The sequence below is a fragment of the Polypterus senegalus genome, chromosome 8 (assembly GCF_016835505.1).
Source record: "Polypterus senegalus isolate Bchr_013 chromosome 8, ASM1683550v1, whole genome shotgun sequence".
Taxonomy (NCBI): domain Eukaryota; kingdom Metazoa; phylum Chordata; class Cladistia; order Polypteriformes; family Polypteridae; genus Polypterus; species Polypterus senegalus.
The window spans coordinates 132,709,530-132,734,593 of NC_053161.1; the positions used below are offsets into that span (position 1 = coordinate 132,709,530).

At 36.9% G+C, this 25,064-nt stretch overlaps 1 protein-coding gene across 2 annotated transcripts in view; it reads right to left on the reverse strand.

Annotated features, from left to right (window-relative positions):
* Window positions 1-809: 809 nt before the first annotated feature.
* Window positions 810-25,064, reverse strand: part of LOC120534295 (centrosomal protein of 290 kDa-like) — a 134,495-nt gene continuing 110,240 nt past the window's right edge. For both annotated transcript variants that reach the window (XM_039761783.1, XM_039761782.1), the window contains 10 exons: window positions 23,200-23,334; window positions 21,743-21,829; window positions 21,466-21,630; window positions 12,579-12,701; window positions 12,209-12,381; window positions 11,705-11,846; window positions 8,870-8,943; window positions 6,697-6,800; window positions 5,242-5,351; window positions 810-1,194 (listed from right to left, as the gene is read on the reverse strand). In XM_039761783.1, the coding sequence (XP_039617717.1) occupies window positions 1,006-1,194; window positions 5,242-5,351; window positions 6,697-6,800; window positions 8,870-8,943; window positions 11,705-11,846; window positions 12,209-12,381; window positions 12,579-12,701; window positions 21,466-21,630; window positions 21,743-21,829; window positions 23,200-23,334 (1,302 nt within the window). In that variant the 3' untranslated portion in view covers window positions 810-1,005. The remainder of the gene's footprint in view (window positions 1,195-5,241; window positions 5,352-6,696; window positions 6,801-8,869; window positions 8,944-11,704; window positions 11,847-12,208; window positions 12,382-12,578; window positions 12,702-21,465; window positions 21,631-21,742; window positions 21,830-23,199; window positions 23,335-25,064) is intronic.

Consider the following 25,064-nt stretch of genomic DNA (forward strand, 5'->3'; position numbering starts at 1 on the left):
ATGCGCTCTTCAATTTTACCCAGCACCTGTCGAAGTTCAAGTTGTACCTCTTGACGCAGCCTTTCATTTGCCTGTTGGATTTCCTGTCGCAGCCATTCATTGGCCTGTTTCATCTCCTGTTTCAGTCTCTCATGTGCCTTTGCCGTTGCTTTCTCATTAGCCTTCTCGCTTTTCTTTATATCTTGCGTGAGCTCAGCGAGCAACACTTTCAGTTCAGATAGCTCAAATGTGCCTTCTTGTACGTAGATGAAGCAGCAGACTCTGCTGAAGCGGTGTCCCGCTGCTCCAGTCCCGCGTAATTGCGTAACTGAAGCCGCGGACCTCCCGGCCTTTTCCAGTTTCAGGTAATCCTCTCCAATCGGCGAGCTATCCACATCTGCACTCACGATTGCACCTTCGCTCCCCTTTTCGCTCTCAGCCGGCGACAATGTAGCGGACCGTGGTCCCGAGGAGTCTGTACTTTCGCCCATCTGATCCAGGTCTGTCTCTGAGAGGCCGTATCTCGAGCTAGGGCTTGCTGATCGCAGCTTGGATGTAGCTTTAGTCTTCGATTCTTTGGACCCCCCTTCTTGTTGGCCATGTTTATATGTGTTTACATATACTGTAGCGGTCCCTCTCGGGTTGAATAAATACAGGATATCTCAGAATAATAAGCAAATAATATGAAAAATGGCACCACTGCTAGCGGAGCTCCACTTCAGACGTCCATCTCTCGCATCGGACGAGACCAAATTCCTGGGAGTAACACTTTAGTTTGATGTATACTATCCTGATTGTTAGATTTAAAAAAGAAAATAGTTGAAAAAACATAAAAAAAATGTTTTTATTGTTTCTTTTATTTACATAAAATATAACAGGTGATAGAAAAGGTATCAATTCAATGTATTAAAATAAACATTTCAAATATAATTAAAAAAACATCAATAAGTTCCTTACTTCATTAATACTTCAACAATTATAAATATATGAGATATTTACAGTGTCTAAACTAAAGAATTCACAAAACTATTCCATAGAATCATTAGGTGGAACGTTAGCCTGAACTCCAATTTGCTCAGAAAGGTTCTTTATCTGTTCTTCAAGAAGAATATTTCTTTTTACTTCTTCATTGTAATTGTATTTTAGATCTTCAATCTCTTCAAAGAATGCTGGGTCAAAGTTCTCAAGTTCCTTTCTTAGATTTTTCACTTCATCCTGAAAACAAAAATTCAAAGCACATTTAATTACAGACTTAACCAAGATTCATTGCAGATTTCAAAAGTATTCATGAATGATCACTCTACTAGTAATTATTTAATAATAGCAATATTATATAATAATGTATCCTTGTCGAGTTTTGTTGGCTGCATCAAGTGCTACGTACGTCACCAGCATGTAACAGAGTAAACTTATGTGCACTTTCAAATTTTATTCATATTAAAAAAAATTCTGCAAAAAGGCAAAACAGCGCATTTTTTTATTCTTGGGATTCTTGAATAATACTGAATTTGAATGATTTTTTTTTGTTCAGTTTTTTGTTCATTAAAATAACATGTTGATGTGAATGTCCTAGCATCCATAATCAAGGTGGCACAAATAACAGACCAGAGAGGTAGAAATAGTTTTACTACAGTCAGACATATACACAAGATAAAGGGTGCACAATATCCAGTGGTATCACCTCCAGCGTTTGAAGTATTTCTGGAACTTGCAGAGATGGGCAGTGATTCTGACAATTTTGTAGTGGTAGGCAGGTATGAGGAGCCCCAACATGTCACCTTAAAATTTTCCCAAAAAGGGAGTAGTTGTCGTAGTGGGGTACTCAGTCACAAGGGGGACTGAGATGCAGGTCTGTTCCAGACACAGAATGTTTCACATAGTGTGTTAACTCTTGGGTGCGCAGGTAGTAGTCCAGCCCAGAAGGATGGATAGGGTTTTTGTTGGGGGTTGGGGGAGAGGATCAATCCAGTAGTCACTGCCCTTGTGGGAACAAATGACAACATACATAAGAATCAGTTCTGCAATTCCAATTTAAAGAGTCTGATATCACACTAATTAGCAGGGACTTGGGTTTAGGGGTTACTTTTGGAGCAGATGAGTCTTTTCTGCTCTGATTAGATATATTTGAATTAGAGGGGCACCAATGTATTGGCAATACATATCAGGAAGTTAATCAAGTATTGTTTAAACTAGGGAATGGGAGGTCAGGGAGTTTAGGACAGGTCAGGTTTATAATTTCACATAAACAGGAAAATAAGTGGGAATTCAAGGTGCTGTGTGTAGGTGGATTCAAAACTGGCTCTAACACAGGAAGCAAAGGATTCAAACAATACTTGTCCTTTATTTCTGGCCCCGTACGTGGTTACATCTCTTTCTCGCCAGACGTATAATGCTGCTCGTGTGTTGGGGGGCGGGGGATTGGAGCAGCTGAACGCACGCTAAGGATATGCCATTGAATCATCTGCTGTCTTGTTGCTGCTTGCGAGCTGCCTGTTCTGCTTGTCGCATGTCGTTGTTTTAGGAGCTAGGAGCACATGATGCTTGTCTGCCAAATGCAATCCAACAACTACTAGGTTAGATGTCTGAGGGCTTGTTTTAAATGATGGCTCACTGCCTTGTCTCGCGTCATGTTGTAAAAACAATAATTGTCATTTATTTCCTGCCCCGGGCGTGGTTTAATCTCTTTCTTGCAGGATGTATAACGCTGCTCGCGTTGTTGGTTGGGGGGGTTGCGCAGCTGCTGTTGCACTGCCCTTCGATCATTTTAAAGCCTGTACAGCCGCTATCCTTTTTGCCACTTTGTGTCTCTGCTGCTCGCGTTGTGCTCACTTCTCCGTGATCGTAAATATACACCTGACCGAATTGCGTTTTCTTTGAAATTAAACTTGTTGCTTTAACTGTTGCAGGACCACAGATTCTCATAGCGTATATTCCATTATTGAGTAAATCTACGTTTTGTGCATTGAATGATGCGAATGTGAAAAGACTTTGTTTTCTGCTCTTTGCCTTTTATTTCTGACCATGCTTTGTCCTTCTATTTTTCAATTACACTTGGTCCTGATGATTAATTTCCTTTTGTTTGCGCAAATTCGATCTTTTAATCGTTGATGTTTTATTTATAACGTATTGTCCTTTATACGCTTTATATGCACTGAGACACCTGTATCTGTGTGTGCTGCTTCCCTTTACACTACTGATTTTTTTGCTGGCTGTGCTCTGATATTGCTTGTAACTAGGGTTTGTCTTGCAAGAATCTCATATTCAATATCCCTGCGATCTTTTGTCTCGTGGGCTTTTATTTGTCTTCTGTGATCTGAACGTGAAGATCACGTATCGTCTCCTTGACATTCCCTCCCAGAGGATTTTTTTTTATAATAGAGAGAAATGATCTGTAGATAAGAATATAAATAACAATTAAGTTTGAAGGTAATGCCAAACTAGGTGGAATGGCAAATAATCTAAAATGAAGCAAATTATTATAAAGAGACTTGGGCTTAGGCTACAGGTTTAGGTATATTTGTACCAAATGAAACATATTTAAATTATTACATATATGAAGTAAAAATATTAGATTTGAATACAAAATGGGAGTTCCAAAACCTGAAAAGTACAAGGAATTAGTACAGTGGATCCAAGATGTTACTTTATTTATTTTAAAGTCATCAAAAGAAAACTCTGAAAAAGATGCAAAGTCGTTAAGGGTTCATTTTGCACAAATATAAAGTTTTTCTTCACACAATTCTTCAATGCTTCTGTTATGCTATTACCAAGAAGTGTGGTATAGAGGAGAACTTTAGGGACCTTCAAAATTTTAACTTTTTTGGAAAAAAAAAAAGTGGATAGGTCTGGCAACTATTAATGAGCTAAATGGCCTGTTCTTATTAAAAAATTTTCTCTGTTTTTCTAACCTTCCATCAGAAGAATATACATTTAAAAATGAGATGTGCAACACCCTACCCTTCTCACTGTTCTTAATTGAGTTCTACTTAGTGCTTTGCTTTGAATTCACAAACAGCCTCTTATCATACTCTGAGCCAGTGATGCAACCCTAAGGAGGCAAAGTAGAGCTTTAATGCATAAAGGGAAACTTACTGCCCAAATTGTTTTGTATGTCTACTTTTTACAAGCCTTTGAATTTAAATTTCCTAAGCATAAAGCAAAACAGCTAATGTAACACAATAATGTTCAATCCAGCTATATAATACAAAGCTGGGAGCGAGAACAAAATTGTTCAAACTGTATAAAAAGAATACCTCTAAACAAACTTAGATGCTATTGTGTGTTGTTTTACTGTGTCCTCGCTTTCATTTCAACAAATAAAAACAGTCTACTTGAAAAACAGCAAAGTTGGTGTCCTGGTCAACCTGCAGCAAAAGTTCTATAAACAAGCACATGAATATATTAAGATTTTGCTTGAATCAGTTCCTTTGCTCTCCAGTCACAGCTTCAGATGCAAATACTGGGCCATTCAGAGATTATTTCCCTTTCTATTTTTTTTTTTTGGAAAGGAGCCAAACATCCATAGGTGAAGATGAATGTTTGAGGGTAAATTACGAGAACTGCATAAATTAAAGGTCTGTTCGAAGACATATTAATCTGTCTAAAGTTAATCAAAGATGTCTCTCAAAGAAAAAAAATCATTTATTCTAAAACAATTCTAACATTCCACCAGTAACACACAGCTGATAAATATTTTAGTTGCAACTTTCACCATTTCATGTGTTTAGTTTCATGTCACCTTTGGTCTTCTACACTCCCTTATTTTCAAAATTATAATCAAAATATGTACAGAAATTGGAACCAAGAACAACAAAATAAAATTTTAATTTATTTATCTAAAGCGGCCAAGTAGTACAGTGTATTGTATTGGCCAAGATTCTGCACATTAAAGTACTCCTCCAACTCACTATGTGACTCAGAGAAATTCATTTTATTCCAAATATAAAATATGTTAAGCAAACATCTATATCCTCATCTCCCAAGTCCCACATAAAGGCATTGATCAACTAAGCAAGAAAACTAACTAACTACAAACTTCAGTGCAAGCACACAAGTGTAAAGTAGCATTTAAGCAATAAGTGTTAGTAATGGTATAGTTCATTCCCTACCTACATAATTATGCTGTACAAAATACAAGGTTAATATGTTTTGAATACTGTACTTATACTGTAGACACAATGCAGGGTTTTACTGTCTAGCCTGATGAATAAAGTAAACAATGGCATATTTCCCACTCAATAAAGAAAAAAAATTAAGCAGTACCTCCAATTGTCTTTTTTGAAGATCAGTTGCTCTCAATTGGCTTTGAAGTTCTACTAGTTTTGCCGACAATTCATCATGCTTCATACCTTTTTCAAGTAAGCCAGTATGCTCTAGAGACAAAGGATTTCCATTAAACGTTACTGTGTAATAATCAATAAGAAATTACTAAAAAACCGAAAAACAAATTAAATTACTGAAATTAAATTTACTGAAAAAAATAAATTACTGAAACACATAATTATCTCTTCTGTACTGAATAAAACCTTTAACTTGCTGAAGTCTATTGGAAATGCTGAAACAATGATGAAGTGAAACTGAAATACTAAATTTAGGTGGCCACACTATGCCTGCTTGTAGATGAAAACCATTCTATTTAAATCAATGTACAGTTGTGCTTGAAAGTTTGTGAACCCTTTAGAATTTTCTGTATTTCTGCATAAATATGACCTAAAACATCATCAGATTTTCACAGTTTTTTTTATTTTTAATAAATTTGCAAAAATCTCAAGTAAACTTTTTTCATGTTGTCATTATGGGGTGTTGTGTGTAGAAGTCTGAGGAAAAAAATTAATTTAATCCATTTTGGAATAAGGTTGTAACATAAAATGTGGAAAAAGTGATGCGCTGTGAATAATTTCCAGATGCACTATATACCGTTCACCACTGGTTTTGTAAATACTGTATATGAATAGTTTCAGATATATATAGATCTCTGAAACAATTCATATATTTACAGAACCAATGGTGAACGATACGTCATAGTCTATACAGCAAAATTACAGCCAATAAGGAGCTTTTATTAAGATTTAGATAATACATTTAGGTAAGGTGCATTATCACACACCAGATTTAAAGATAAATAAGACAGCTGAAAACTTAGTTATGAAGTTGTTATAAGAGTTTGGTCAACAAGTGCACATTTGTGAAATGACAAAATAATATGTATATTTAACACTGAGTGATGAAATAGTGTTCAAACTTATTCAAGGGTTGAAATGAAGGTAGTTATGTGGCTTTTAGCCTTTTCCTAAGCATGAAAATCACCATGACAGTAACTACAGCATCAGTAAGAAAATAAATAATTATGGAAACTAATCTATATTAGAAAGAAAAAAAAAAAAAATCTGAAGGAATGTTTTGCCTTTGCTTAATTTTAACATCTTTTAATTTTAACAACTTTTGCCTTGATTATATGAGATCTGCATTTGAGATTTACTGTACAATACGTTGATTCAAATTTTCAAAAACACTGGAAAAAAAAAAAATCTCATCCATGTGATATTCAAAGTACAAACCAACACTGAACTGAGCATCAATTATATAATGTAAACACATACAACCTCATAAAACCCTACTGACGTACACTGGGACAATTCAGATTTGCTGATTAATCTGGTTATACATTATTTATAAAACAAAACAAAAAAAAACAAAAAACTGTTCTGTATGTGTTACCAGTTCCGGATTTCCCATCTGACACTGTATCCATCTGTTTTTTAAAAGTCTCTACCAGCTGTGTGAGTCGAGAGTTCTCCGTTTCCAGTTGACTGTTTTTGAGTCTGGAACAAAGACATTTTTCGAGATTAAAGTTTATTCTTTCCTACATTAAAATTGAGAACAAAATTAGGCTATGCATTGTTAAGCACAATAAATGCATAGCATGATATTCATCATGTTAGTAAATAAATGTACAGCCTTGATCACTTATATACACGGATATCTACTAAAAGCAGAATAAATTAAAAGAGTAATAAACAAGACTACAGGTTTTCATTAGGATTCAATGGTTATATGGCAAAGAAATCATAATATCACATACAACAAATTACCACGGCCAGACTGTACTGTGTGTACAGCAATGATTTTTAACTTAGTAAAGCACCTCCAAAATTGGCTAGATGGCAAACCTGAAATGCTCCTAAGCTCCTGTAATCAAGCATTTTTGTAAAACTGCTTATAATTTTTAAACATCCATTATGTAATAAGCAGCATCATTCTGAATTATCTATGAGCAGCAGGTTGTAGATAAAATCATTTATACCTTCAAAGTAAAAATGATTGAAATGCAATTATGCTTTGTACTTCTTAAATTGCTGTTGCCAGAATTAAAGTTAGTTGGAAGAGTCCGACTAAAGCCCAACTTCCTCCCAACTGTGCCTTATGAGATGTATCTATACATTATTTCCAGTCAGCAGAGATTATTTATCCAGTGAAGAATGTACATCTTCTCCCTAACTCTCAGTCATGTAATTAATGCAAGATAGATACAAGTTAATTCAGCAAGCAAATCAGTGCAAGATGCCTGCTCACCCAATACACTAGAATGAAACTAACATTCTCATAATACTTTAATTATTGCATAAGTACTTGACAGCAAAAATATTTACAACAAAGAAAAAAATATGCCTTTTATGTGTCTTTTTGACACATAAGTCAATTATCACCACAAACCTATAAAACCAATCTTCATTTTGGCATCTCACCTGCATGCAGTGCCAAAATATCCCCCCAAAAAGCTGTTTTTTTTAATTATTTTTCACTCATTACTACAAAGAACAAAGGGAAAGCCATTTTAAGTCAATTTATAAAGTGACTTTAGTAACAGCAGGTCCAGTTGTTTTGAAAAAACAAAATAAGGAATAAACATGCCTCAATAATTGAATGCACTGTTTATAGCAACATAACTTAATTGTCATAATCAAATTATTTCCATTTTTCTATGATTTGTTAAACGTAATTTCCTATTTAAAAATATTTTGGTTTGAAGTATGTGAAATTTTCTTTGTACTTGGTGCTGGTAGCAGGTTTCCAAATTGTCTAGGTTCTAGGCATTATTCTTGCACATGTTTGCCCATATATATAGTCTGAATGTTTCAGCTCTGCCTTGTGGCTTTCAGCTACAGCCCATTGGCGAATATTTTGTGACACAATTTTAACAGTTTTTAGAATTGTGTGTCTAATTATTTTGGAATAGTTGTCATTATTATTATGATTCACATTGAATACTTACGTAACAACACAATTTAGAATTAATTTATAAATATCCATTGTAATTTTAGCTGTCAGTGTTGAGAATTTAATGTTAAGATATCTTTAATACTGTCCTTTGGTGTTTGTACTGCATCTCAAAATTTTGATAGATTTTCACCATATTAGCTTTATTTTTACTTTATTCAGCTGACATTTTATTCTGACTGGTGCTTGTAGCTTAATACATTGTGTCTGTCACAAACACCTATTTTCTATTGTTCTGTTTTGAGTTCCTTCCATATCATTCCAGTTAATCACAATGTCATTTCAACCAGTTGCACTAGAAATATCATTCTACTGGGTTAAAGAAATTGAAAGCCCCACAAGACATTGTTTCTTTTAACTACTGTTCTATACCTATACCTAGCCTAGTTTTGGGGTGTACCTTGCCTCTGCTTTGTTTATTGATTTTTAAAGTTTTTCCTGTTTCACTACTATGTGGGTGGAGCTGCGGGGGACAGCTAGTACATTATAAAAGTGGAAAGACTAATCTATCAGTACACCAATTTTCTTTCCATTAATATATATTTATTGGTACAGATGAATTAACAAAAAAATAAATCAAAACTCAAACAAAAAGGAAAAACTAAAATCATACCTGATATTTTGCAATTCGGTAAAACGACCAGATTCTGTCTTTGCTTCCTCAGGAAAATGTTTCAGTAGCTCAATCTAAGGATAAACAGATTAAAAAAAATGATTAACACGAGAAGTAGGCTGGGAAAGCATTGGCTAGTAATTAAATTAGCATTTATTTTCTTAAACATTTTTTAAACAAACAGTTAACAGATACCACATTATTCTATTGTTACTAGATCTCATAGAATTGATCACAAGAAAGGATGTCCTGTGTTTTTTCGTTAAAAACCTGAACAGCAGCATTTTTGTGGTATTTGAAATTTAAATACCAAGTATACATGTGGTTAAAGATGCCCATGAATTAATTTATCTGAGGTAACTAAATGTTATAACTAGGCCTGGGAAAGTTAATGTATTAATTGTTTGTAATTAATGTGGCCTGTTTAATGTGTTAAAAAATACTGTTGCATCCCGGCCAGCAACGAGTTGATCGCATCTGGCAGTGCCTTGGTCAGGGTGGCATTTTCATGCAAATTATTTTTTTTTTTACATTATGAAACAATAATACAAAAAAGTTAAGTGTGATCCTAAAAAATTACATACACATACACTTCGCTACATGTCAGTACATTGTACTGGTATTCATTTCCTTGATTTATGTACACTTACAGGGGAGTGGGAGAAAGGGGGTGTTACTCTAGTTCTGGAGCAATACTAAAGGAAACTAGTGAAGGTAAAAATTATGCTTTCTCTTTTTTTCATATCATATTTCTGTAAAAGGATTGAATTAATGTCATATCACGTATGTGCACAATATGTTTTCTTTAAGTGGCACTAAAACCAAAATAAGTCTTTAGTATCTCTGTATTTAACTTGCCAGTTTGCCAGGTAGCTTACAGTGCATAATGCCCTAATATAATGACAAAATTCTATGAAACAGAAGTGTAATGATTATCCTTACCCATTATTGCAGTTTGTAGTATCTTTGCCAATTTATGCAAACAGCATAACATAACCACCCAAGTAATGCATGGTATCACTTTTTAAGCAAGATACCAACAATAGCAAACGTTTCTAGCATTCCAGGAACAAATATGTAGGTAAAGCAGTGCTTTCCAACCATTTTTCTGCAATGAAACACTTTATGGAACCCAAAAAATCTCATGGCTCATCACGATTCTACTAACCACAAAAGCATTAAATCTATACACTTGCATAACTGTCAAAGGGATAGGACTATCATAGATACCCATTGGGGGTGGGGGTCATGGGTTTGTGGGGAAAAAAAAAAAATCAGCTTGGAGGTTGGTATTTACAGACACAGCACTTAGTGAGACCTTTGAACACATTTTCCCAGCTGCTTCCTCCATTTTCCCCACTTATACAGGCGGTACTATACAACACAAAAGTGTAGCTCTCATTGTGCTCCAGGTGCAAAACGCTTCGGGTATAATTATAAAGTCATTTGCTGATTTTTAATTTATGCCCATTTAAGAGATGCTTATTTTAGTCAGTCTTTAGCAATGCAGGCAAACTCTAAACAGTCGTTTCAATTGCTTCATTTTACTTTGACATGTCTATGTTTCTCATGGGCCATACCAATTTAAGAATCAATACATTGGACTTATTTTCTTAATGCCTTCTTTTCAACTTGCATTTTAGGAAGGAATTTAAATTCAGGTTGTACTTGCTCAAGTAGTATTTTATTAAAAGGTCAGGTTGCAGGTCATTGTTTAAGTTTAAACTATGCCAATACATTTTTTTAAAAATTCCTTTGTGTTAATTCTAAATTAATTTTGTGATTCAGTGTATATTTACTAAAATGATTTATGTATTTATTTTATGTTTTAATGGTAGAAGTGATCAATCGTGTGATTTTAAATAGTTTATTTTTTTAATCTATACCCAGACCCAGTTAGAACTGATTAAGCATAAAGCCTACAGGACATGTGCAGTATATGTCACTGTATATGATTGGCAGCCTGAACTAATCAGTACATTAACTTCTGGATGAATTGTATTGTACTGTACATTGATTGTACTGTACACTGTGTAAACATTTTCTCCTCAAGAGTTCTGGGCTTATTATTAATGCTTAAATGGTTCAAAATATAATTTTATAACCCTTTATAATATATGTCTTAATTGTTAAATTATTACCTGTTCTTATTGTGTTTTTCAATATTGATATCTAGCCTTCTAGCATAAACACTGTTGTAACAATACACCAATCAAGCAACCTTGATTCCTCAATCTCTGAACAGATATCCACCTATTCATACATATTCATTTCTTGGGGTTGTGTTTTCCAGATTATCCTGGTAAGTGCTTAATGAAAGGCAGAAGCAGGACTAGATAGAGCTCCAGTCAAATGTTAAGTACACAGTGATGTCTGTGCCAGTATGAATGTAAATTGACCAGACAGTGTATGGAAGGGAAGCCCTCCCAAAATAAATAAATAAGCCTGCTACCAATAATATTTTTATATTTCAATGCTTAATATATTAGTATATTCAAAGGTTTAAAAAGCTTAACAGATGTAATGTTTTTATTCTTGTCTTTCAGGAGCAATCATAATGTTTCATCACTAAAAGTGTAGTGTTAATGATATTTTGTCCCTGTCTTCATTTAGTTAGACAGCACAGTGCTCATCCAGAAGAATATGGTGGGGAGAAGTCCTATGAAAATAAAAATAACCATTTAAGTAGAATCATTCTGAACCTGGACAGAAGATGTACTGTCCAAAACACATATCTGCCCATTCCACTGTTTGGTGGACAGCATTTCATACGTGTTTTATATAAGTATAGGACTACATTTAGACTAACTTAAATATAAAAAAAGAGATACAAACCTGTTGTTTTAATTCAATGATGTCTTTCTCCATTAACTGTTCTCGCCGAGTCCCCTCTTGCAAAAGTTGCTGTAGATCTGCAATAAGCTTGTTCTTCTTGCTAATATCATCCTCTAGCTGTTTCATTTTATTTTCATACATTCTTCATAACAAAAATAACCAAAGAATATTATATTTAACTATTTGCAGAACTACAAACACAAAGTCAATTTAGTTTATTCTCATAAGCATATTTCTATTAAAAAGCCTAATGTGCTATATGATAGCTATAAGTATCATAAAGCTGAAATTACAACAAAACACATAAAACAACTATAACACAAAACAATGCTAAAACAGTAACAGGGGAAAGCAAACTACAGTAAGCTTGCAGAAACAATCTTATTACAGATACACTGACAAAAAGTAAAATAAACAAGTAGTTTTTTCGCATTCTATAATAATCACTATTAAAACAAAAAATACAATTTCAATTTGCATCAAATAAGTAGCTCGAAATCATACCTTGTCACTACAATTGACTTTGAGCTTTTGCTGTTTGCACCTTCAAAGGATAATTCTCTGTTTTCTGCAGAATATAATCTTTTATTGGTTTCCTCCAGCTGTGTCATCATTTTTTCATTTAAAATTTCCAGATTATTTTTTTCTATCTTGAGTTTTTCTGCTGTTTCTGTCTCCTATTTTAAATTTTAAGAATACAACATTTACAAACTATATAGATTATTTTTTTAAAAATAACTGCATTGTGCTTTTTCATATAAGTTTAAAATACTGCTTACTTGAAGCTACAAGTTTTACATCAGAAAGAAATGTTATCTTTCTTCCCTGTTTTATTAAGATACTTGTTATATTAAAAAAAGTTGCAAATTTAAACCTTTTTCAGCTCTTTACGTAGCCTCTCATTTTCAGCAAGCACTTTTTCCATTCCTTTTGTTTTAGACTCCAGTTTCATATTAACTTGTGCTTCCCGCTCTAGTTTCAATTTTTCAACTTCTGCCTGTAAATATCAATAGAAAACATTGTTATGTCTTTATACTTGTTCTATGGCACCAGCTGGTGTCTACCTTGCTAATATTAAGTCCAAATATATAATTTTCATAAAAGGTAATTTTTAATATGAAGTTAAAATGAATTGCCCAAATCTACAGTGCATCCGGAAAGTATTCACAGCGCATCACGTTTTCCACATTTTGCTATGTTACAGCCTTTTTCCAAAATGGATTAAATTAATTTTTTTTCTCAGAATTCTACACACAACACCCCATAATGACAACGTGAAAAAGTTTACTTGAGATTTTTGCAAATTTATTAAAAATAAAAAAACTGAGAAATCACATGTACATAAGTATTCAGAGCCTTTGCTCAATACTTTGTCGATGCACCTTTGGCAGCAATTACAGCCTCAAGTCTTTTTGAATATGATGCCACAAGCTTGGCACCCCTATCCTTGGCCAGTTTCAGCCCATTCCTCTTTGCAGCACCTCTCAAGCTCCATCAGGTTGGATGGGAAGCGTCGGTGCACAGCCATTTTATGATCTCTCCAGAGATGTTCAATCGGATTCAAGTCTGGGTTCTGGCTGGGCCACTCAAGGACATTCACAGAGTTGACCTGAAGCCACTCCTTTGATATCTTGGCTGTGTGCTTAGGGTCGCTGTCCTGCTGAAAGATGAACCGTCGCCCCAGTCTGAGGTCAAGAACGCTCTGGAGCAGGTTTTCATCCAGGATGTCTCTGTACATTGCTGCTGTCATCTTTCCCTTTATTCTGACTAGTCTCCCAGTTCCTGCCGATGAAAAACATCCCCACAGCATGATGCTGCCACCACCATGCTCCACTGTAGGGATGGTATTGGCCTGGTGATGAGCGGTGCCTGGTTTCTTCCAAACGTGATGCCTAGCATTAACACCAAGGAGTTGAAGAATTTTGTTTCTCGTGGTCTGAGAGTCCTTCAGGTGCCTTTTGGCAAACTCCAGGCGGGTTGCCATGTGCCTTTTACTAAGCAGTGGCCTCCGTCTGGCCACTCTACCATACAGGCCTGATTGGTGGATTGCTGCAGAGATGGTTGCCTTTCTGGAAGGTTCTCCTCTCTCCAGAGGACTTCTGGAGCTCTGACAGGGTGACCATCAGGTTCTTGGTCAACTCCCTAACTAAGGCCCTTCTCCCCCAATTGCTCAGTTTAGATGGCCGGCCAGCTCTAGGAAGAGTCCTGGTGGTTTCAAACTTCTTTCACTTACAGATGATGGAGGCCACTGTGCTCAGTGGGACTTTCAAAGCAGCAGAAATTTTTCTGTAACCTTCCCTAGATTTGTGCCTCGAGACAATCCCGTCTCGGAGGTCTACAGACAATTCCGTTGACTTCATGCTTGGTTTGTACTCTGACATGAACTGTCAACTGTGGGACCTTATATAGACAGGTGTGTGCCTTTCAAAATCATGTCCAATCAACTGAATTGACCACAGGTGGACTCCAATTAAGCTGCAGAAACATCTCAAGGATGATCAGGGGAAACAGGATGCACCTGAGCTCAATTTGGAGCTTCATGGCAAAGGCCGTGAATACTTATGTACATATCTCGGAAAATTAGAATATTGTGAAAAGGTTCAATATTGAAGACACTTGGTGCCACACTCTAATCAGCTAATTAACTCAAAACACCTGCAAAAGCCTTTAAATGGTCTCTCAGTCTAGTTCTGTAGGCTACACGATCATGGGGAAGACTGCTGACTTGACAGTTGTCCAAAAGACGACCATTGCCAACTTGCACAAGGAAGGCATGACACAAAAGGTCATTGCTAAAGAGGCTGGCTGTTCACAGAGCTCTGTGTCCAAGCACATTAATAGAGAGGCAAAGGGAAGGAAAAGATGTGGTAGAAAAAAGTGTACAAGCAATAGGGATAACAGTGTACAAGCAATAGGGATAACCGCACCCTGGAGAGGATTCTGAAACAAAACTCATTTAAAACTGTGGGGTAGATTCACAAAGAGTGGACTGCAGCTGGAGTCAGTGCTTCAAGAACCACCATGCACAGACGTATGCAAGACATGGGTTTCAGCTGTCGCATTCCTTGTGTCAAGCCACTCTTGAACAAGAGACAGCGTCAGAAGCGTCTCGCCTGGGCTAAAGACAAAACTGCTGCTGAGTGGTCCAAAGTTATGTTCTCTGATCAAAGTAAATTTTGCATTTCCTTTGGAAATCAAGGTCCCAGAGTCTGGAGGAAGAGAGGAGAGGCACAGAATCCACGTTGCTTGAGGTCCAGTGTAAAGTTTCCACAGTCAGTGATGATTTGGGGTGCCATGTCATCTGCTGGTGTTGGTCCATTGTGTTTTCTGAGGTCCAAGGTCAACACAGCCGTCTACCTGGAAGTTTTAGAGCACTTTATGCTTCCTGCTGCTGACTAACTTTATGGAGATGCAGATTTCATTTTCCAACAGGACCTGGCACCTGCACAAATTGCCAAAACTACCAGTACCTGGTTTAAGGACCATGGTATCCCTGTTCTTGATTGGCCAGCAAACTCACCTGACCTTAACCCCATAGGTATTGTGAAGAGGAAGATGCAATACGCCACATCCAACAATTCAGAAGAGCTGAAGACCACTATCAGAGCAACATGGGCTCTCATAACACCTGAGCAGTGCCACAGACTGATCAACTCCATGCCACGCCGCATTGCTACAGTAATCCAGGCCAAAGGAGCCCCAACTAAATATTGAGTGCTGTACATGCTCATACTTTTCATGTTAATACCTTTCAGTTGGCCAACATTTCTAAAAATCTTTTTTTGCATTGGTCTTAATTGATATTCTAATTTTCCGAGATACTGAATTTGGGACTTTCATTAGTTGTCAGTTATAATCATCAAAATTAAAAGAAATAAACATCTGAAATACATCAGTCTGTGTGTAATGAATGAATCTAATATAGAAGTTTCACTTTTTGAATGGAATTACTGAAATAAATCAACTTTGTCATGATATTCTAATTTTATGACCGGCACCTGTACATGTGCTTTCTCAATTTTTTTATTTTTAATAAATGTGCAAAAATCTCAAGTAAACTTTTTTCACGTTGTCATTATGGGGTGTTGTGTGTAGAATTCTGAGGAAAAAAATGAATTTAATCCATTTTAGAATAAGGCTGTAACATAACAAAATGTGGAAAAAGTCATGTGCTGTGAATACTTTCCGGATGCACTGTAACAGCCCACCATTCACTTTTTCACTGTTAACAGTTCAAAATGTATTTGCAGTAAGTGATTACTATAAATAAAACTGAAATAATAGGAAAGCACTGCATTGATTTAAAATGTTTTATGCTGGCAGTTTTAATAAATATTATAGGTAAAAAAGAAAATTAGACTTGACATAGAAGTAGAGAAAAATGTACGCAAAGGAGACAAGAGTCATGCTATTTTTAAATGCATAGTTGTTTTGGCAATCAAAAAATGAAGACAGGAAAGCAGTATAAATTGATTGAATGTTTTCAGAAATGCAAATTGTTTAAAAGAAGAAAGTACAAATACACTTCAAGATACACAAGAAGGAAGAATGGCCAGCACCCTTCACAAAATCAATAGTGATAACAACTCTCACCCCCCCACCCCACCAAAAAAAAATACATCTGACTTACCAGATTGCAGAACAATCATTTTGATAACAGAAATTTCAAATAGTAAAATTGCTTCATCAAGGATTGAAAACAAAACAGATCCCAACGTTGATATTTCAAAAGAGCATTTTGGATTTTTTGAAATGTATGAGGAACATGTGAAATAGTGCTGGGTGGTATACTGGCTCATACCAAAAAAGTTTATTTTTGTTATGATATAGATTTTCTTATACCAGAATACCGGTTTAAATAGCCTAAACAACTTTCAGAATGCGGCGCAGCGGGAAACTGTTTAAGGGGGGATCTTTTTCACTGCTGCACCGCTAAACAGGAATGCAACTGAGTACATGCGTTAGTGGAAGTATTGAGCAATGAAAATGGACAGAGAACATTCCTAAACGGAAGCTGTAGCAGACGATAAAGTCGAACATGATGACACAGAAGAAAGTTTGACAAAAAAGGTGCAGTGTCTGTTGTCTGGACATACTTTGGCTTTAAAAGGTCAGATGTGGACGATTATGTTCAAATATGTGAATACTGTTTCTATACTACTGGTTAATACTCCAAGCCAAGTTGTACTGTGTAATAGTGTGACTATTGTCCCCTACAGACTCCCTCTTCCCACATGGGAATCTGTTGAACCAACACCGTCGATAGTTATGACCGAGATGAGCTTTGAAATCTCATTGAAGTTGGAGGATGGTGGAAAGTGCTCAAGTGCTTTTGTTAAAAACAGCCAAAAGTAAAACCAAAAGTGTCCATTGTGCAGTGTTCAGAAAAATGCAGTACCCACATAAATAGCAAATCCATAAAACCAGTGAAACGTGGGGATAAAATCCATAATAAATAAATGTGTTAAAATAGAGGTTAAAATGCAGTCTCTCTCCTCGCCCGATCGCAGCACACCACCTTCTGTCTCCAAGGGCTCACCCTTTATGGGTGTTGCTGGCGGAGCCTTTGCAGCACGAAATGCTTTCTGCCTACTTCTGTCTTGGCTGCCGCCACACTGCGCAACCAGACTGTCTGAGATTAGCACACCTCCCGTCTTCCTTCGCACTTAATCAGACACTCCTCAGATCCATTGGGAGGTCTTACATTTCGCTCACCCCACTCTACATGCTTAGTCAGTGGGATGAAACAGCCCCTAGATCGCCTCAGCCTGCGCTCCCTCACGGAGCCCCAGCTCCTGCTACTTTCACCTTCCTGGTGTCTGTATCATCTCCCATGACTTCCTTTTTCTTTAACTTCCTTGTGTTCTATCTTCTCTTTTTTGCTTCCCCTTATCCTGCCGGCCCATAAATACACATCTCTGTGGGAGCAGCGCCTTATTCACATGCCGCAGTAAGCCGATGAAGCAATAGAGAACGATCGGGTGTGACTCGCCCCAGTCACGTCATCGACTTCCCGTGGTCGTGCAATCGCGTTTTGAAGTATCTATATATATATAATTCACTAAGGCAAGACAACCATGAAAAGCACGCCGGAAGGGGCGTGGATTCACTAAGTCGCCGACACGTGAGACACCTATGGCACACACAGGAAGGAGCCACGCCCACCAACTCCAAGATCATTGGATACGACAACTCGCAGGGCCACGCCCACCAACTCGGACGCGACGACACAGAAAAAATGGCGTCATTTATGTTCGTCTGTCGTAGAGGCCACATGCAGTGCAGGTCAGGTTAACGTCATGTACCTCCGAGCTACGTTGACTGTTCATAGAGGCATTTTTCTCGTGGAGGTGAATCGCCATATGCAGCGTGTGAAACAGTTTGCAAGGTGTATCCCATGGGATCCTTAAAACAATCCTTTAAAACTGAGGTTAAAGCACAATGAAGGAATCAGTCTTTAAAAACCAATAAGCCCTGTGCCTCTGTTTCATTACCGTCTCACCTGCTTCACCAATGCAGGCCCTGCAACAGTCGAGACGCTCTGTCAGCAGCTGACATTCTCTGTGCCTGACCGGTTCACACAGAGGCAGCGCAAGAGAAAGCCGCGCCAGAGACAGACAGAGGCACACACACAGGCAGCTGGTGGGCGGCTCTCCGTGAGTTTCTCTTGCGAGCGGACACATGACCAGGCGGTGTGTATGCTTCGAGTGCGAGGGTGGACGCGACAGGACCATCTAGAAAAAATCATGTCACGGATGTGATTGGCTGTATGCAGTGTGTAAAACAGTTTGTTTGTCGCAGATGTGAATCGCTGTATTCGGCGTGTAGAACAGTTTGCGGGTGTCCCTGTGTCTTTCCAGAAGTGTTCAACCATCAATAAATAATTATGCGGCGTTTGTTATGCCGCGGGTTCACTATTGTGTTGTATTTTGCTTTCTCCCGAGTTCCATCTTTTCATTCACTTACTGTTGTATTCTCACACCAATCCATTTTAGACAACCGTGTCTTTCCAGAAGTGTTTAGCATTCAATAAATAATTATGCATGAGATTGATCGTGTGTCTAGGCGTGGGTAAGCCGTTGAACCCCATTCGGGCTGCAAATCGTGGAATTGCCACTAAGTGCGACTCATACGCTCCCACTGTTTTCGTCCCTACCCTTTGTACACACCCCCCTCCCACACGTTGACTGTTAATAGAGGCATGTTTCTCGCGGAGGTGAATCGCCATATGCAGCGTGTAAAACTGTTTGCGAGGGGTATCCCATGGGATCATTAAAACATTCCTTTACAACTGAGGTTAAAACACAATGAACTGAGCAATCTTTAAAAAACGAGTTTTCGGTTACGACGCACGACCGCGTGCAGCATAGCAAAGTGTTGTACACGCTACATACAGCAATTCGCATCCGCGACAAACATGCGTCTTCTTAGATACTCCTGCACTTTGTACACACCCCCCTCCCACCTCGCTACGCCGCACGGACGATTGTGTGTTGGTTCGTTCCGTGCATTGTTACAATGTTGCTTTTCTTGCTGATTTATTACATTACCGATTTTGCAAATGTTAAATTTTCTCCCTGTGCTTAAAAATTATTTAAAAACCGGCCTGATTGTGCGGCGTATGGTACGCCGCGGGTTGGCTAGTTAGTATTATTACTGGAAGTTGCACGTATTATTTATTTTATTGTTATTATTTATTAGTTTAAATATTATGCAGTTTAATGATGGTAAAGTTGTTTAAACAGTCACTTTAACGTGACAGAGATTGTTAACATTAACAGAAAGTGTAGTTGGTTTACAAAAAACATTTACTATTTATTCCTTTCTAAGACATGTTCAGTGCAATACAACTTTTGACAAGCACCTCTGGATATTTTACTAAGTCTAAATGCCTCTTTAGATAGTTGACAATATGTTGTCAAAATTTTAGTTTAAGTTGTTTGCATATTTTGTTCAATAAAAAGGTTCTATATTTTGACTGCACCTGTCATGCAATGTGATTCCTTCTCTTCATTAGTGCCTCATTAGTGCCCCCCTCTTTGAAAACTATCACTTTATGGGGCCATGCAAACCTGTATTAATACTTGTGTGCACATTAAAATGTTTTTTTGTACTATGTACAATTCTCATGACAGTGGAATAGGTTATTCTTAGCCAGTCTACTGCAGTATCTTCAGTGGAAAATGTGGTTATCTCATGCATGGAAACCCGTACAATTTTGAAAAAAACCATGATATAGAATTTTGGTCATACCGCCCAGCACTAATGTGAAATAATATGTGTAAGAGGTAAATCTTTATTTACTTTTATCAAAATGATTGAAATGGTCTGGAAAGACAGCTTCATACAAATATTTGATTAACAGCAGTACAAAGAGTTGATGGTGGAATCAGATGTTGTAATGAACAGATGATATGTAAGAAAGAATTGAATGTTACCACAATGTTAACACATTTCACTGTCTAGTAGAAGCAATGGAAGACAAAGATGTCTTGGATACAGGATAAACAGCAAAACTTTACAGATTTGCACATAAGGCACGAAACAGCAATACAGAAGGAGAGTTGTTTTAGTCACAAAAATAAACAAATAAATGATTTAGGAATGAAATACAAAAATAGTTAAAGTACAAATAAAAAATGGCAGTGGTTTAAAGATCACTGTTGAATGGGCACAAGCTGAAAGAAGTTGAAGAATGTTGCTCTTAATTAGCCTTATTACATTAGATGAACTTTGTTCTAAAGAAATCAAAAACAGAAATGGAATGGATCAAGACGTATTCCTAAAGACACTGAGAGAAAATTAGTCCAATAACCTGCGGTGGGCTGGCGCCCTGCCCGGGATTTGTTCCTGCCTTGCGCCCTGTGCTGGCTGGGATTGGATCCAGTAGACCCCTGTGACCCTGTGATAGGATATAGCAGGTTGGAAAATGACTGACTGACTAGTCCAATAACTGCATTTTTGGCAAATGCAACTTTTCTACCTGGAGCAGAACTACCCTATAAAAATAAATTTTAAAAGAATCCTGAAGGCTAATAAAACATGAAGCAAATTTTGGCTTGAAACATGACTCCACTTTAATTTAACAATAGAATTACCAAAGCTTATGAAAAAACTCGTAAATCCAGCCCACCTTAAATCTGCTCGCACCTCTCCGTCAACGTCTTTTGTTTTGTAAATGTATTGATAAGTGCAAGCAGCCTGCTATCCCATCCTCCCACCACCGCAGAAACAGCAAAAACCTCTCCCAACTCAAGCCTTGTTTATCAGGGAGTGAGGTAGTACCTAGAGCTCTATAGGCTAAACAAATATATTGTTATTTGGAACACATGCATTTCATGTGTGTTCTGTGTCTATAAAGATCTATGCAAGTGTAGGATGACAGAACTGCTGAACACATACCTAAAACACAAATTTGTTTCATGTTTTAGTACTAACGACAAAATTTTGACATGAAGTGTATAATATATGTGAAGACTGAAGTCCAAATATCCAATAAGCACTTTCACAAAAGGTACAATTGTAACAGAACAAGTGCACTTTTATTCAAGACTATAACTGAAGAAAAAGAAATTGGGCTAGTGTGGCTTGTTGTCGTAAGCTTTGGTAATTCTAGTGGTAAGGCTATTTCGCAATAAATGTCTAAATGAATTGTTTAAGTAAGTACATACTGCTAAAAATAAATGTTGCGAGTAAGTCCCTTCATTTCCCCAAAAGTGGTTGAAAAGAATTACCTTTGAACATTTATTACACTCATTTACCTTAAGTTTTTCATTCTCATTTTCTAAAGAAAGACGTTTCTCTCTGGACAATGATGTAGAAGCTTTTTTCAGTTCATCATTTTCTCTTTGAACTCTCTCAACTACTTTCTTCATTAAGCCAATTGTTTTCTCAAGCTCTGGAACAGATTTACCACTACGTCCAGACTAAAGGAAGAAGATTAAATACTTCATTAAGTAAAAACTAACTACTTATGATGAGAAAAATCTTTATTTTTATGAATGGTGCCAATTTGAAACAAAAATTGCACAAGCTTACCCCTCTCACATTTCCAAGCTTTCGTTCTAGATCCATCTTCTCCTTTTTAAGAAGTTCGCACATCTCTTTCAAAGAGTCAACTTGATCCTAGATAACAAAATACAATAATTATAGAAATATTGTGAATCAAATAATTGCAATTGCTAATTATTTATAATACTAATTATTATTATTAATAATTATGTGAACATGAAACTTTCTCCACAAATAACATATATTTTGTTTACATGAAAATTGCATCCTTTGTCAAATTTGCACACAGGGCTATACTTAAAGGGGGTGAAAAATAGGTGGCTAGTTAAGATAAAGGTAAGTAAGAATTAGTCAAGACTCGCACTGTTTGCAAGCAGCGTGAAGACCCCGATGGCAGCGGGAGTCAGGGACTTGGGAAGTGGAAGCCCCAGTGTGAGCGTTTTGGTCGCTTGGGAGCCCAAGTCTCGGTCTGGGTGGGCAGAACCTGAGCCAGCTTCTACATAAATGAGCTCTGTGTTCACATAACATCGGTAATAAATCTATTGTTCTACTGCACATGTGTGTAATGGATCGACTTTCGTGGCTTCACTCTATCGCGGATTTTAAATGTAAGCATATCTAAATATATATCACAGATTTTTCGCTGGTCCGCGGATTTCTGCGGGCAATGGGTCTTTTAATTTATGGTAAATGTTTCTTCAGTTTGTTTGCCCAGTTGATTTCATACAAGGGACGCTATTGGCGGATGGCTTAGAAGCTACCCAATCAGAGCATGTATTACATATTAACTAAAACTCCTCAATGCTATAAGATATGCTTCCCGCACGGTGCTTGATTGTTTGCTTGTCTCTGCCTCTCTCTCACCCTCTCTGATATTCTCTCTGCGCATGACGGAGGGGGTGTGAGCAGAGGTGCTGTTTGCCTAGTGGATACGGACGCTCCTCTAAGAAATGCCGCTTAATAAGTGTGCTTTTAAGTTTGCCAAAGCACCGCGATAGATTTCTTGATTGTTTGCTTTTCTTTGCGAGCGCTCTCTCTCTGAAATTCTCTGCTCCTGATGCAGACTCTCCTTTGAAGAGAAGATATATTTGCATTCTTTTAATTGTGAGAAAGAACTGTCATCTCTGTCTTGTCATGGAGCACAGTTTAAACTTTTGACTAAAGGGTGTTATTTCATGTCTAGAGGGCTCTAATAATGTTAACAGTGTGGGAGAGTTTATAAGGGCTTAAAATAGATAAAAATAACCATACAAACATATGGTTTCTACTTCGCGGATTTTCATCTATCGAGGAGGGATTACTGTACTGAACAATTCAACATTACTCAAAAATTACAATTTTAATAGAAAAGCCAAATAATGCTTTCAAATTAATGTATTGTTACTTGTTCTGAAGAACTTTTTATTAGTAAATTAATAAATTATTATTTATTAAAAATCCTTAAATCACTTGTAATAATTATGGAAAGAAATCAGTTTTCTTACCTTTAACCTTGGAAAATCCTTATTTGCCTGTTCTAACTGGAAATGTAATTCAACATTTTCTGAGGAGAGCTTAAGGTTTTCCTTCTGCAAATCATGGTATCGTTGAGACTGTGAATCTGACCCCACTCCAGATGTCTGAAAATGTACCATAAAAAAATGTATCACTTTTAATACAACTACAGTAAAAAAGTTAAGAAATGCATAAACTAAAGCAAAAAGCAATAGTGGGTTATATGATGAGGTACCGTAGATCCCGGAATACAGGCCGACCCGGTATATTAGCCGAACCCCTTCTCTACCTACTAAATTACATGTATTTGCCGATGTCCGGTATTTAAGCCGACCCCCTTCTCCAAGCAAAATTTTCTAAATTTCCTTAAAAGTGTCTCTTCGGGTATATTTATAATGTTTATCGGCGAGAATTTGAGACTGCCGGCATTTTTGATATATAATATAATGTGCATAATTTACCAAAACACCAATAATTTTTCTAATGTACTAACCAAAAAGTTATAAAAAGTGCCAAGCCTACTTCGATTAAGCTAGGAGCATGGCGGCACGCATGGTCGCAGCGGCTCAGGGCTCTCCTTTTCAGTGCACTTTTTTGTTGTTTTTGTACTTTTTTTTTGTCCTTGTTTGTGCACGATCGGTTTGGCGAACATCCGCTACACCATTTAGAACCTTATAGACATCGGTGTCCAGAGCCAGACATCTGTTTTAAAGTGTTTTTCATCACACGCACAACATCACAGACAACATAGCTAGACCAGCGGGCTCTCCGTGGATTGTTGTCGGGTCTAGGAGACAACACAGACGGAGGTGGGAAAGAAAGCAGAAGCGGGGCCGCAGATTCGGCGTTATGCTAAGGCTAAAAAACAACCATTCAAGCCCTATACAGAACTCTTTTCTGCACTGAAGGAGCTGCTTTTAATCTCATTGTAGATGCGTATAGTGACAATAAAAGGCATTCTATTCTAGAAACAATTTTATACTGTACTCACCATTTAATTTGACATCTTTGGGCTGCAGTAAGGGAGGAGATATTTCCACACAATGTCCATCTTCGTTTCGATTGCGATCGCTTACTTTTACCTTCTCTTCCTTCCTTAGCAATTATGTGTCTTGCTTGCATGGTCTTAATGAATTATATATATAGGTAAATCACTGCAATGACGGAAATTACATCCACAAACACATGTATCTGGGCTCCGACTGACGCTCTTAACGCTCTCGGTTGTTTGTTTACAATCGCGCAAGCGGATACACGTGACCACATCTGTTTCGTAATGGAAGATGTTGATCGTAAATCAAAACAAAAAATTTCATTTTAAACTTCCTGATAATTTATTATAAATTTTATTAATAAAATCAACAACTAAAACACTTTTTTGAATAAATTCTTTATTTAATTTAAAGTACCGGCATGCAAAGTTACTTCTTCATCTGAAAGATGGCTCTGTGGTTTCGTCATTATTTACTTCCGTATTCATCGGCAAAACCGGCATTGCACTGGAAATCTTGAATCTGAAACGATACTCGTATAAACCGACCCCCAAACTCCAAGCCAAAAAATCTAGGACGAAATTCTCAGCTTATATAACGGGATCTACGGTATGTTATTTCTAAACAATAAATAATAGGTATAGGAATGGAGTTCACATATATAATAACCGTTTCATTCCATCACTAATAAATTCACTAATCACTGCTTCACTAAATAAATCACTTTATTTGGAATTATAAACACTTTTGTGCATTACACAGAGTTGGAATTTTATTGCATACATTAATAATTCTATAAAAATAAAAAAGCATAAATGACTGATCAAAAGTTTTAGAACACCTCAGTTTTTTTTCAGCTTTTA